Source organism: Barbus barbus (genome assembly GCF_936440315.1).
Source record: "Barbus barbus genome assembly, chromosome: 40".
NCBI classification, from domain to species: domain Eukaryota; kingdom Metazoa; phylum Chordata; class Actinopteri; order Cypriniformes; family Cyprinidae; genus Barbus; species Barbus barbus.
In genome coordinates, this window is record NC_136718.1 from 4,396,363 (window position 1) to 4,411,616 (window position 15,254).

General features: G+C 39.8%; 1 protein-coding gene across 2 annotated transcripts in view; it reads left to right on the top strand.

Annotated features, from left to right (window-relative positions):
• Positions 1-583: 583 nt before the first annotated feature.
• Positions 584-15,254, top strand: part of LOC306859707 (cytoplasmic polyadenylation element-binding protein 2-like) — a 29,770-nt gene continuing 15,099 nt past the window's right edge. For both annotated transcript variants that reach the window (XM_079400908.1, XM_079400909.1), the window contains exons 1-2: positions 584-1,675; positions 6,830-7,099. In XM_079400908.1, coding sequence (XP_079257034.1) covers positions 836-1,675; positions 6,830-7,099 — 1,110 coding nt within the window. In that variant the 5' untranslated portion in view covers positions 584-835. The remainder of the gene's footprint in view (positions 1,676-6,829; positions 7,100-15,254) is intronic.

Consider the following 15,254-nt stretch of genomic DNA (forward strand, 5'->3'; position numbering starts at 1 on the left):
CACTATATAGTGTTCACAACACAATTAAATATACACACTACACAATAATAAACAACTGCAGACTATATAATACACTACACAGAATATACTACAGTACTTATGCTACAGTAGACTGTATACTACACAGTACATTATATAGAATACACTATATACTATACGCACTATACATTAAAGACACACTGCATACTATGGACTGTGTTACACTTACATGCTCTACTGCCATGCGCTAACATAATCCACATGTTTTATCAGGCACTAAATGTCTGCCGTGTAATATGATATGTGAATGCTCATAATTCCGTCTGGTTACCAAGCACAGTACGCCGTTTATTACTGGTTTATTACAGCCACGCATGATGCATGAGTATATACTCGGCAGATTATAAAGGCTAAAGGTGAAAAGGTTGGAAGTCACCCGAACAAGCATTTGACCGAGCAGCTGCCATATTTCCGACACGCTCTGCTCTGCTGCACCTCCTGAATAATGAATGAGCGACGCGCACATTGCGGCTCTCTCTGCGGCTGTGAGGGAGGCGGGCGTCGTGACGCGGCGGTGACGCGCATGCAGGAGTTTTAATCCTCTGCCGCAGCAGCAGATCAGATCCGCCGGTAACGCGAGGAGGGGGATGCGCCGTCGATCGGACGGCTAAAACGGCTAAAAGAAGCCGCAGACAATTAAATCCGCGAACAATATTTACAGTACGTAAAAAGGCGACCGAAAGCTCCTCCTCTCTCGCTCCAAGCAGGCTTTAGGAAGTTACAGGACACAGTGCCTCTCTTATTGTTCTTGAGCAGGCCTGGGAATAGGAGAGCTGCGCTGTTTTGACGCAGTTAAATGGGTGATTACGGGTTCGGTTTGTTGCAGACAGCGAACATCAGCAGCGGGTCCACAAGGTTCGGCGGAGGCGCATTCACACCCTATCCCTGCGCGTCTCCGGTGCGCCCCAGCAGCTCGCCTCTGGTGTCCCCTCTTTTCCCGTCACATCAGCGCAACATGCAGGAGGAGCCTGCGGGGCTGACAGCTTCTCAGTCCAACAGCGAGCAGAGCAGCGCCGCCGACAGCGACCTGGGCCGCTTCTCCGCTGTAGGTCACGCACAGACAGCCGTTGACCTTCAGCGCGACCGGAACATACATCAGCAGACTGAGACACCGCAGCAGCCGTACTCCTCCTCCTCCTCCTCTTCCTCCTCCTCCACGGGCCTGGTCACCGATGCGCCATCGTCCAAAGTGAAGCCCCAGATGGAGTCCCCCAGCGCGCACCACATCAACAACGGCACCGGCGGCAATAACATGCTCGCGGCGGCCGCGTTCCCTGAGATGCATAGCCCCAGCGGCGGCGGCGGCTCGGTTTCTCCCTCCCTGCCCTCTTTCGGAACGCCGTGGTCCGTGCAGACCAGCTCCCCGCCTCCGCCCGTCTCCAATGCCGCTAACACAATAAACCCGATCCCCACCACCGAGCCTGACAACTTCTACCCCGGCATCCCCTCCTCTATCAACCCCGGCTTCTTCCAGAGCTTCTCGGCGAACCCGTGTCCGGTGCAGGGCTTCAGCAGCCCCTTCTCCCCACAGATCAACGCGCCGCCGCAGAGCCGCCGGTCCCCGGTCAGCCCGCAGATCCCCCCGCAGCAGGGCGCCTTTCTGCAGCAGCGGAACAACTACAACCACCATCACCAGGTGAGAGAACCCATTTAATCAAACAAAACACATAACGCGTTTATTGAGAAAATAGCCATATGCTTACTAAAGGCCTTTGTAGACTGAAGATGAAGGCGGCTGTCATTGTGACGCAATCGCGGCCTTGAAACGGCTTCTGTTGCGTCATAATGCAGCGCTCAATGAAGCCATTGTGACGTCTGTGAGTTGCATACAAATGCGGCCTGTCACTGCGTCATTACAAACCAGCATTACAAGCTTACTGCGTACTGCGCAGGACGCACTGCTTAGTAGGATTTCAAAATGTGTATTAGTATGTTTCAAATATGTGGTCCTGGACCACAAAACTTGTAAACGGAGATTTATACATCATCTGAAAGCTGGTCGGACAATATTTGGCCGAGATACAACTACCTATTTGAAAATCTGGAATCTGAGGGTGCAAAAAAATCTAAATATTGAGAAAATTGCCATTAAAGTTGTCCAAATGAAATCTTTAGCAATGCATATTACTAATAAAAAATTAAATGTTATATATTTATGGTAGGAAATTTACAAAATATCTTCATGGAACATGATCTTTACTTAATATCCTAATAATTTCTGGCATAAAATAAAAATCAATAATTTTGACCCATACAATGTATTTTTGACTATTGCTACAAATATACCCCAGCGACTTCAGACTGCTTTTGTGCTCCAGGGTCACATATATTAAAATAATCAGTTCTAATGATATTTACTGTTATTTTTGATTAAATGCAGCTTTGGTGAGCATAAGAGCCATCCTTCAAAAAGATAAAAAAATCACACCAATATGTGACAGTAACTATACATCATGCAACCGTAAATGTTAAAAACTGTAGTATCATACATTCTAGTATGAAATATTGTGGATGGCAGTTATAATCTCATATTCTTTTGTACTTTTTAATGCAATTTGGTGCCGTGTCATAACTTGTATTAGTACAATCAAATAGTGAGTCATGAAAGAGACGTCACAGTGGAAATGCAAGGTCAGATCAAGTTCAGTGCATCGTGGGATACAGTACTCTGGTTTTATACCGTTTTGTGCAAACGTAGCTGGTTTGCACACTGCATAATGCAGAAAATAGTGGTATGTTTTTCCACAAAGCCATTTTTTCTGAAAGCGGACATGAGTGCATCAAGCACGAGCCGTGGTAATATCGTTCAAGGACTTCACGTGCCATTCCAGGGATGTCTTGACATCTAGGGCATTCAGTGAAATCTCCTGTTGAGAGCATAGAGGCTGGAGATGTCAACACCCTGCTAAACTGCAGCAGTTTTAGAAAACGCTGTTATTACTGTAATCTGCAGTTTACTCAAGCATTCCGCTTATATGGTGGCCATTTTGGTGAATGTTAGTATACCTTTGAATTTCAGCATTTCTTTGATAATATATTTGCATATTTGAAAAAGTATGGCAGTGTTTGCTGCTGTCACGGTGCACACAGCAGGGAGGATCAAGGACACGAGGACTAAACTCAAATAACATCTTTAATGAAGACAGGGCAGGACAAGGCAAACTCACAGACATCAAACACCGGGGGTACCGAGTAGACCAGACGACATCTCACAACACAGACAGGACTTAAATACTAGGGATAATTAGACGAAATTATGATATATTATCATATTTTTAGACGAACACGGCTGGAACAGAATAAACTACTAATGACATCAAACGAGGACAGGAAACAAACCAAATATGGGCATGGAAACACAGGGAGCACGTGGAAACACAAGACACACACAACAGAGGTCTGACAGCTGCATCATTACTGAATCTACATTAGCAAAAAAATAAAAAATTACTACAAAAAAAAAAATTATATTGTGCGTTCGCAGTCTGAATTGAAGTTGAGGTGCTGCAAAAATACAAAAACAACAAATACACAGCATGTTTTTTATTGCATTGTTTGCATATAATCTGATTTACAAATAAATGACTATTATGAGCCAGGTCATTTGATGAATTGGTCAAAAAGATTGTCAAATGCACAAGGTACAGATGTGAATCAGTCTAGCTGTTTCCCACAGAAACATTTTCTAGATGCATTATGAATGATATGCATTTGTATTTGAAGTTGCATCGCTGCAGATGCAATATCTTGGTGCTGGAGAAGTGTGGTAAGCCTCAGTGTCTGTGTGTGTCTGGTCTTGTGGGGGTGGGGTAGAGGCGGAGGGGGGACGGTTACATGATTTTAGGAGTGGCCCTATATGTCACAGTGATATTCGTACATGTGAAGTCATGCTGGTGTAACAGCTGTTAAGAGTGAATGTCTGTTAGCATGATATTAGGGCTAAGCTGGAGACACCCTTTATTCAGGAGTCCAGAATCGTGTGAGAGGTATGACCAAGATCTTATATCACACTATGAGTAATAAGAATGATTTCTGAAGGATCATGTGACACTGAAGACTGATGCAGAAAATTCAGTTTTGATCACCGATAGAATATATATTGTCACATAGAAAACAGTTATTTTAAATTGTAATAATATTTGACAATATTACTGTTTTTTACTGTATATTTGATCAAGTAAATTCAGCCTTGGTGAGCAGAAGAAACTTCTTTTTAAAAGCATTAAAACTACCCAAAAGTTTAAACAGTTTATCACAAGACAATTTAATATTTTTGTATTAAATACCACTGATATTTAAATACTTAAGAAAAAATTACAATTAAAGGTACTTAAAATGCTTAATTGTACTTCATCTCATTTAATTATTTGCACTTTTTCATTGGAGCTTGATGACACAAACCAAAAGATAAGAATATTCATATTAAGTAAATGATAAATCTGGCATCAGTGCAAAAAACACCTTCAAACTATGTAACACGAGTGAAAAATCAACACACAAATCAGTAAAAAATAAATGAATAGTTATGATTCTTATGACTTTATAAGCCATAGCTGAAGTCTATGTTAAACAGCCAATGAACACACAGCTGTGAATGCATATGAATCAAAATCTACAGTTGCTGATGTAGATGTAGGCAACAAGGCAATGTAGGAAGGCAACAAGATACATCTGAAACCAATGACCTGTACTACATGCTATACTGAGATGCCTTTTTGAAGGCAGCATTGATATATCCTTCAATGCCATTGAGCTGAAGAATAAAACGGCACCTGAAAGTAATCTCTGGGTTAAATACAAGCCAGTGCTGGGTAAATATTGGACAGAACACATGTTGGGTTGTTTTCAACCAACAGTTGGGTTAAATGTTTAACCCAACCACTGGGTCTAAACAACCCAATCGCTGGGTTCGTCCATATTTTACCCAGTTCTGGGTTGTATTTAATCCAGCATTTTTTAGAGTGTAGTTGGTGGCCACTGTAGTAATTAAATATACGCTTGATTATCACCAAAGCTTCTTCTGTTTGGGACTCTTTCTCTTTCTTATGTTTAAATAACCTAAATCAGTATAAGCAGTATAGCAAGGTCTCTACTGGTTGATGCATGTCTACCATTACACGATATATACATCAAACCACCGGCATGTTTACTGTGTGATTTACTTCTTGCTGCGTAGTACACCATCTTTCCAGTGTCTAGACGCCAACGGCAATTATCTCTCACTATCCCTTAAACACTCAACCAGATTGTATGTGCACACAGTCTCACACCCACATACACACTCGGGCCATTACACAATTGCACACAAAGACATTACGGAGATGGGTGGGACACTTATTTTGGGGAGAGTTGTGCACACAATGCAGTGACAACACATGCTGATAATGAAAATGTGTTTGTCTGTTTGTCACTGTTTGGTGGCATTTGTGTGTGTGTTTTTGGCTTATGTTCTGGGATAAAGAGAGTGTGTGTTGTTGCCACTGTGTTCACGAGATGTGCAGTGTTAGATGCAAAGCTTTAAATCTTCTTACTTGTACAGCAAGACAAAGCCTGGCCATGCAAGTACCACACACACACACACACACACACGGATGATTACACCAGTCACTCTCATTCAGATTCCCACACACAGGTTATGTTTGTAGCTTTTATTTTCTGTTAGCGTTGAGATCATCTGTATTCTGGTTTAGGCTAACCCTAATAGTTGATGAAATCAACTTAAGTAGTTTGTTTGGTAATTTGATGCAAATGTGATGTAATACAAAGTATAGTGTTATAAATGTACATGCATTTAAAAAAAAATCTAAATCTAAAAAACTTTTGAGCATTTAAATTGTGAAAAGGGTCCATAAAACGAAAATGTATTAAAGTTTAATTTGATATTAAATCAAATTAATTGAATTGTTTTTGACCCACTTAAGTAGGATCTAAGTGTATTTTATTTGTAATTTCATAATTCTATTTCCTTTAAGATATGAATAAAGTGTATTGTTGGATGAACTGAGACTAAAATATATTTTAATATAATTTCTATTGAAACTTGTATGTCATATATTTAAATATATTTGTAATTACACATTTGCAATGATAAAGTTGCAATTTAGTTCCTATAAAATACATTCACTTTAAATGTGATCTAATAACATGCTTCAGTTAAAATTATAATCAAGTCCTTTACATGTGCTTTAGTATTTTAGTCAACACATCAAAAGGTGTACTTCTTTTAAGTACAAGAAACCATTATTTAAAAAAAAACATGATTTAAATGGTACATTAAGGTAAAATGCTTAATTTGGCATTATTACAAAGTGCACCTTTTAAAAGTGTACTTAAGTGTGTTAAAACAACATTCATAAGAGAAAGTGAACACTTTAAGCAAGTAGCCATTAATATTATATTATCTGCAAGTACAGTTATTATACTTGTAAGATTTGAAATATACTACAATTGTGCATTCAAAAACAAAACAAAAACAAGGTATTCAGGTTTTTGTCCAATAAAATGCTCTTTCTCCAATACTACTAATAGCACATGTGTACTGGCTTATCAGCCTGGAATATAGAGTTTATTCATTCATGTCAGATTGTATTGCTGATTTGAAATGTTATAGAAGTGTGAGTTCTGCAAGTATGTTTTGATATTTTGATATTTCCCCATTCAGCTGGATAGGAGCTGTACATGCATAACTAAAAATAGATGGCCGAGTGGGTTCCCAAGATGGCCACGAGTGAACCGTTGAATCTAGCGTACTTGCATTTTGTGCCTAACTGTTCTTTCTGTCTGTCTGTAGCCCATGATGAAGCAGTCGCCGTGGGGCAGCCATCAGGGCAGCGGCTGGACCTCTGGAGGGGTGTCCTGGGGCAGAGACCACCGGCGCGGGGGCGGCATGGGTGTGCCCGGCTCGGTCAACCAGATCTCTCCCATGAAGAAACCCTTCTCCAGTAACGTCATCGCTCCACCCAAGTTTCCCCGCTCCGCCGGCTCTCTGGGACCTAAATCCTGGATCGAAGAAAATATGTTCCGTACCGACAACAACAGCAACACTCTGCTGCCACTGCAGGTATGTGTGTGTGCTGGGATGGGCGGCCCATGCAGTGGGCTCCGTCCATGCTACAATTTTAATTGCTGGTCAGTATGCATCTGCAGAAAACGTGTTGTGTTTGTACGCCCGGTACGCCCTGCGTGTGGTTGTTGAGCGCTCTGTTGATCAAGAGGACATTCAGGACCTTTTACAGGATCTGAAGACAGTGATGACTCACAGTGAGGTCATCAAGGGTTTTGGTGGTTTCATCCTGAAGGAATCTGTCCTCTCCCTTCATTATTGTTTGGCTCAGGCGGTTTTTCACAGCCAGACAAAAATAAGCCATCCAGTAGAGTACTGCTATCGTCGGTGTTTGTTTAGTCTAGGCTTAGCCCATCTAGTGTTAGTGTGCTTTTATATATATATATACATACATGTACAGTGCCCTCCAAAAGTATTGGAACAGTAAAGACAAAATTGCTCTGTTGGATGTGGAGTCAAGATATTTATAAATATGATTAAAAGATGACTATGAGACAAAACTACAGAATGTCACATTTTATTATTAACCGTTTCAACACATAGATGTTTTACCAGCTAAGAAGTTCAGCACTTTTAGAGTTCATCCCTCTATCTGATGTGAGCATAAGTATTGGAGCAGCTGCCTCACAGGTCTTTCTAAGTGATCAGCTGTGTCCTGTTGCATTAATTCTTCAGATATTAAAAGCAGGGAATGTGTTGTATCAGTTATATCCATTACTTCTGTATTCTGAATCTTGCATTCGATGATGACACACACAAACCAGGATGAAGATGAGGGAGCTGACTCTGAGAGAAAAGCAAGCAATTTAGATGCTAAAAGAAAAGAGGAAGTCAGTTAGAGCTATAGCAAGGAGATGGAGAAATCAAGAGTTTGGAAACCACCAGCGACACCAGCAACCAACAACGACCTGATCGGCTGAGAAAACGACAGTAGTTGATGACAGACAAGTCATAAAAGCTGTGAAAATGAATCCTAAAAGACGTGTCTGTAAAATCAGCAACAACTTCCAGAAAGCTGGGGTGATGCTCTGACAATCTACTGTCCTCAGGAGACTTTGACACAGAATTACAGATGCTACACAGCAAGATGCAAACCTCTGACCAGCACCAAAAATAGAAAGGCAAGATTAGAGTTTGCAAAAAAGCACAAAGGTGAGCCAGAAGAGTTTTGGAACTGTGTTTATGGACCGATGAGACAAAGATGAACCTTTATCTAAGTGATGGGAAAGCAAAAATGTGGAGAAAAAAAGGGAACTGCAATGATCTCAAGCATACAGCCTCATCTGTAAAGCATGGTGGAGGTGGTGTCATGGCATGGGCATGCATGGCTACCTCTGGAACAGGCCCTCTCAACTTTACTGATGACTTAATGTATGATGACAGTAGCAGAATGAATTTGGAAGGGTACAAAACCATCTTGCCTACAATATTCAAGAAAATGCCACCAGATTCATTGGGAAGTGCTTCATATTGCATCAGGACAATGACCCAAAACACCCTGCCAGTTCAGTCAAGGAATTTATAAGAGCAAAGAAATGGAAAGTCTTAGATTGCCCAAGTCAATCTCCAGATTTAAATCTGATTGAACATGAATTTCACCAGCTGGAGAGGAGAGTAAAGGCAGAAACTCACCAAAACAAGCAACAATTGGGATTGGCTGCATTAAAGGCTGGGAAAAGTATTTCAAAGGATGAGAGCAAGAGTCTGGTGATGTCTATGGGTCACAGACTCACTGCTGGGATTGTGTGCAAGAGATCTACAACTAAATAATAGCTTTTAATCTTTTATATCTGTCTTATGTTCAACTGTCCCAATACTTATGCTCACATCAATGAGTGGGATGAACTCTAAAAGTGCTGCTCTTTTTATTTGGTAAAACATGTATGTGTTGAAACGGCTAATAATAAAACGTGACATTCTGTAGTTTTGTCTCATATTCATCTTTTAATCATATTTGCAAATGTCTTGACACCACAGCCAACAGAGCAATTTTGTCTTTACTGGTCCAATACTTATGGAGGACACTGTAAGCGATATTTGATAGAATAAAATAGAAAACAACTATTTTAAATTGTAATAATACTTCACAATATTACTCTTTTACTGTGTTTTTGATCAAATAAATACAGCCTTGCTGAGCAGAAGAGACTTCTTTAAAAAACATGATTATATTCCCAACTCCAAAATTTTGAACATTAGTGTATATATTATATTGATTGCAACAATCATTTATTTAAACCAAACTACTGTTATAAAGAAATAGTGTTTTTAAAAGTTTAATGCAAGAAGTAAAATATAATAAAACAGGAAATAATCCAGAAATGTTTTTACAAGTAAATCTCTACACTTCTGTGAACATTTTTGAGTGACGGTGGCAACGAACCTTTCGGTTCTTCTGAACTGATTATTTAAAACAACAGTTTAAACCATTTTTTTGTAAATTAAAAAAGCCAAGAAGAACAAATACAAGATGTATAAGATGTGAGTACGAGATGACATCATCAATACTCGATATTCACAATGTTTTATGGAGCCCGATCTCATGGCAATTCGTACATATTTTATGAGGTGGCTAATTCGTACAAATTCATACGATTTTTGCTAAATCTTACATATTTTACGAGTTACCAATTCATATGAATTTGTTCAAATGACCTTCCCCTAACCCTGCCCCTAAACCTACCTGTCTCTGGGGTTTAGACAAATCGTAAAAAAATCATACGAGTGAGGTCGTAGAAATTCGTATGAATTAGCCACCTCGTAAAATATGTACGAATTGGTCGTAAGATAGCATTGGTTTTATGTTACCAATAAAAAAAGAAAAAAAGATTGCAAATATATAGTAAATGTTCAGTATATTGTCCAGCCCTACTTAATACTTCAAGAAATTTAGATCACAAGAATCCGAAAGTTTCTCACTTCCAAGCTGAAAGCGAGAAACTGTGAGGGTGTGAGAGGCTGACAGAGAAAAGGAGGCGAGAGTAACACATTTTTGTCATGTTGGCCCATTGTTTAGTAGATGGAATGAAACAGCAGGTCATTTGCATGTGAATCACTGAAGTGTATGGGGAAACCCCGCCTGTGGCATCTGTAGCTGGGTGTTCATCCTCTCACTTTAGCTTTAAACCTCCACTGCTAATGTTAACATTATAAGTTAGTATCCACATGGTACCATATACTGGTACTTTAGCCATCCTTAAGGTTTTAGCACACTCCGAAAGTCCGAAATTTTTGCACGTTACAAAATAAATACAACCTCACGTTGTGTCAATCGCGTTTACACACTGCCTCCGAAACTTTCATCCATCATAAAAAAATTCAGATCAGGTTCGATTTTCTGCATTTTCACATCCGTATCAAGCATTTTGATAGGAAAGGATGACAAATATGAAAAAAGTGAAAAAACGCATATGAAAATTTCGGACTCAGTGTGCAATGACCTTTACTCTCAACTGTCAGCTAATCTTATTCAGGCCCTGTGTGCTAATGGCTATAGATAGTCATATGTGCTGTTCTATTAAACCAGTTTTGTTTTGACATATTTAAAGTGCCTTTCTGTCGTCAAGCGCTGTGGTAATATTGGTATTGTCTAATGACTCAGGATTCATTGTTCGTTTGTACTTAATTTCAGACCAGATGAATGTTTGGCACGTCACAGTTCATTCCTTTAATGGCAAGCCTAACAGAACTGAAAGGAACTCGAGATGCATGCAATCTGGCCTTCATCACCTTCTTTTTTCCTCTCTTAGGAAACAGATACTCTACTAGTATCTACGGTATTGTTCATTTGAATGAATGAATGAATGATGCATTTATATAGCGCTTTATTGTGTATTGCTGTACACCCAAAGCGCTTTACAATCATGTGTGTGTGTGGGGGGGGTCTCTCCTCAACCACCACCAGTGTGCAGCATCCACTTGGATGATGCGACGGCAGCCACAGTACAACGGCGCCAGTGCGCTCACCACACACCAGCTACAGGTGGAGAGGAGAGAGAGATAGAGCCAATCAAGTGTATGGGGATTATTAGGAGGCCATGATAGACAAGGGCCAGTAGAGGGAATTTTGCCAGGACACCGGGCAGACAAGGGCCAGTAGACAAGGGCCAGTAGAGGGAATTTGGCCAGGACACCGGCCAGCATCCACTTGGATGATGCGACGGCAGCCACAGTACAATGGCGCCAGTGCGCTCACCACACACCAGCTACAGGTGGAGAGGAGAGAGTAATAGAGCCAATCAAGTGTATGGGGATTATTAGGAGGCCATGATAGACAAGGGCCAGTAGAGGGAATTTGGCCAGGACACCGGGGTTACACCCCTACTCTTTACGAGAAGTGCCATGGGATTTTTAATGACCACAGAGAGTCAGGACCTCGGTTTAACGTCTCATCCAAAGGACGGTGCTTGTTGACAGTATAGCGTCCCCGTCACTATACCGGGGCGTTAGGACCCACACAGACCACAGGGTGAGCACCCCCTGCTGGCCTCACTAACACCTCTTCCAACAGCAACCTAGTTTTCACCGGGGGTCTCCCATCCAGGTACTGACCAGGCTCAACCCTGCTTAGCTTCAGTGGGCAACCGGTCTTGGGCTGCAGGGTGATTTATTTCCATAAACAGGGTGCCGTTTGGAATTCCTCACCTTCCACAGCCTCTCCTCTCTCCTCCTGACCTCTCCTTCCTTCTCTGTGATTGCTCTGCGTTCCACAGATCAAATGCGTCATGTTCTGAAAAGACAGATAGAAATGGAGGAAGGAGGAAAGGATAGAGAGACAATGTTGTTACAAAGAGTTCATTCAATTTCACAAGAAATGGTTTTGAAGTTTGAAATTTGAATGTCAGTGACGATGAGTTTGAATCAATCAGACTAGGGTCGAACATGAAGTCCATGAAAATATGGAAGTCCAAGACCATTTTTCCATATATAATTTAGGAACATGTGGTCTCAGTCTTGAACCAGACTCAAATAACCTGGTTTTGATTCCAAGACATGAAAAGTCTTCGAAATGGAGGAAATGGAAAAACAGGTTATAAAAAGGTGATCGTTTTTCATAAACATTTCGAATATGGTATTGAATGGTAGCTTGAAACCCAAATCTCGGATCATGAGTCTTCAGGCCTCGTGTTCTTCGCTGGAGAACTGAGCTGCTTTTCAGACACTATTTCTGGCAATGTTGCTAAAACTATATTTAGCTTCTTGCGGCCTTGCGCTGTCTGTAAGCTCCGCTCTGAGGGCCTGTGAATAGGACTGGATGCTGAAAGCAGCACAGCAATGATATAAGCTCTTGCTTTTTAAAAGCTGCTCTACCTGTGAGAGGCAGATGGCCGTGACAGGGCCAATTGGAAGCAGCTGTGTGTGACACGGTCAACACTGTGTGCTTTCCAAACCGCGTCCATCATAAATATACACTAATGTGTCGGTCAGTGTATCTGCAGCAGATATTATATAGCCTTTATATGTAGCCCTGCACATGATATGAGGACGATGGGACGATGAGTTCCCATGGCTTGATTATTTCATAGCCATATTATACTACCTTGTTCTCTCGTTTTAGTCCAATCGTGGCCACATATGAATTTTCCCCTATTTTAATTTAGTTAAGTTGTGGTCCTATTGTATTGACCAGTGCAATTTAGCATCTTGTCTTACAAAGGTTTTCTCAGCAGTGATCCCACACTCTTAAAAATAAAGGTGCTTAAAAGGTTCTTCAAGCGATGCCATAGAAGAACCATTTTTGGTTCCACAAAGAACCATTCAGTCAAAGGTTCCTTAAAGAACCATCTCTTTCTTACCTTTTTATAATCTGAAGAACCTTCTTTCACCACAAATAAGCTTTTGTGAAACAGAAAGGTTCTTCAGCTGTTAAAGGTTCTTTATGGAACCATTTAGACAAAAAGGTTATTCTGTGGCATCATGAAGCATATATGAACAATTTTTGTTTCCTCAAAGAACCTTCCAGTCAACAGTTCTTAAAAGAACCTTTTTTTTTTAGTGTAAAGAACATTTTAATAATATGAAGATATTTTTCTGCTATATAGAACCTTTTGTACAATTGAAAGATTCCATGGATGTTAAAGGTTCTTAATGGAACCACTGATGGCAATAAAGAAACTTTTTTTGCATTTTTAATCTATTTTTTATCATTTAGATGCAGTATGCTATTACAAACATATTTTAGTTTGCTTAGGAGGTGCTCTTTTACGATGTCCATGCCATTTTCTCGCCCAGCACCAAAGTGCGCTATAGTGTTGGGCGATATGCTCAATTGTCATATATTTCTATCGTCAGCCTTTGAGATCGCCGATACACGATATTATCATGCTAATTCATTTTAATATTTATTTACTCAGTTTACTGACTTCAGTCTTGCGCGAGTTTATGCACTTTAAAAACACTCCCGTTATAATCAGTGAAAATATCTACACTGCATGATGAATAAATCTCTTATATTCACATCTCACGTACATCTGCACTTTGTTGTTTAGGATGAGAGAATACGCTAGAGCGTGCACTGAACAACAAAACTCCGGTGTTTCAGCAGTGACTCACCTGAGTTGAACTCTGATTGGCCATTGCATTCATAAAGTCATAAAGTGATTATAACACGCAACATTGTAAAGAACAAATAATCGCCTCCAGGTGATATCTCTGACTATCGTCGGTACAATATTGGCACAACCCTAAAGTGCATATATATATATATATATATATATATACATAATTAATAATCATTTATAAAGGTGCTCTATGCATGTTTGGTCTCAACACAGAGTGTTTTTACATATTTTCCATTAGAATAACTGTAAAGTAATCTGGTATGATCCTGCCACAGAGCAGCTGCTGTTGGTTAATGAGTGTTTGCTGGAGATTTAGTGTGATAGACCGCATACTAAAATACTTCATACTGCACCATAATCTACATAAACTAGAAACTAGGTTATCAAGAGCAAAGTGCACACCGTTCATGACTATTATAATATTATGAACTATATTAAAGGCAACTGTGTTTTCAGAGCATTTAACTTCATAGTGTTGCGTATTTTAGAGTGAAAAAAATAGTCAACTAATGAGGGACAGGACTTGATTTTATCACTGAAGATTTCATTTTGCATCTCACATGATCTTGGTTACATTATACTGTAACGAAACTAAGAAACGAAGGTTGCTACATGTTGTTTAAGGAGAATTAAAACATTTCGACTAATGTACACTGCAAGACATCTAACATTTGTATTTGTTTAGGCAATAGTCAAATAGTGATTTTAGTTTCTGTAATACTAAAAAGACCATATTTTAAAAACACAAGAAGTACCATTTAACATACTTAAAAAAATGATGTTTTTAGGTAGTTATTATAGAAATAATATACTTTACATTCAGTTAATGCTTAAATATATGAATGTTTTCAGACACTTATGCAAATATTTGTATGATTATACTTAGTGCATTTAATTTTATTAGCTTTAAATGTTATATTGAACAACAAACTTTTGTTAAAATTACTTTACATGTGCGTTAGTATGTTAGTCAACACATCAAACTAATTGTAAAATTTTATATTATAAAAATATTTAAAATGTACTTTAAAATGTTTAATTTGATATTGTATTACAATAAGTGCACTTTTTAAAAGTGTATACCTTTAGTCATTAAAGAGTGCTCTTAAGCAGCCTTTTATTTTATTAATATGTAAGCACACTAGTAAGTGCACTACAAGTGCACATTCAATACTAAGTCCATTTATTTTCCAGAAGTGTGTTTATAATGAGGGTTTCCTGTGCTTAGCTTGAAGCTTATGGTCTTGGTGGTCTTTGTGTGAGTATGTGTTTCCTGTGATGTGCACACACAGGTCTGTGAGGGCCGGCGGGTGACGGAGAGCTCCGTTTGCGTTCACATTCCTTCTTGGTCTCATTGCGGTAATGACACAGATATCTGTGGCATGTTGTTAGGCAGGTGTTGTGACCGGGAGATGGGACGCCGCTTTAAATATCTGCAGAAGGGAAGAGGGATATTCTGGTAATGCAACTGAATAACAACAACAAGCAACACACACAAATCTCCCACACATATATTGGTTTCTTTCTGTCTAAAAACAGCCACGTGGTGAGACTAGTTTGGCTGAATGTTCGGTCCAAAATACACTAAACCT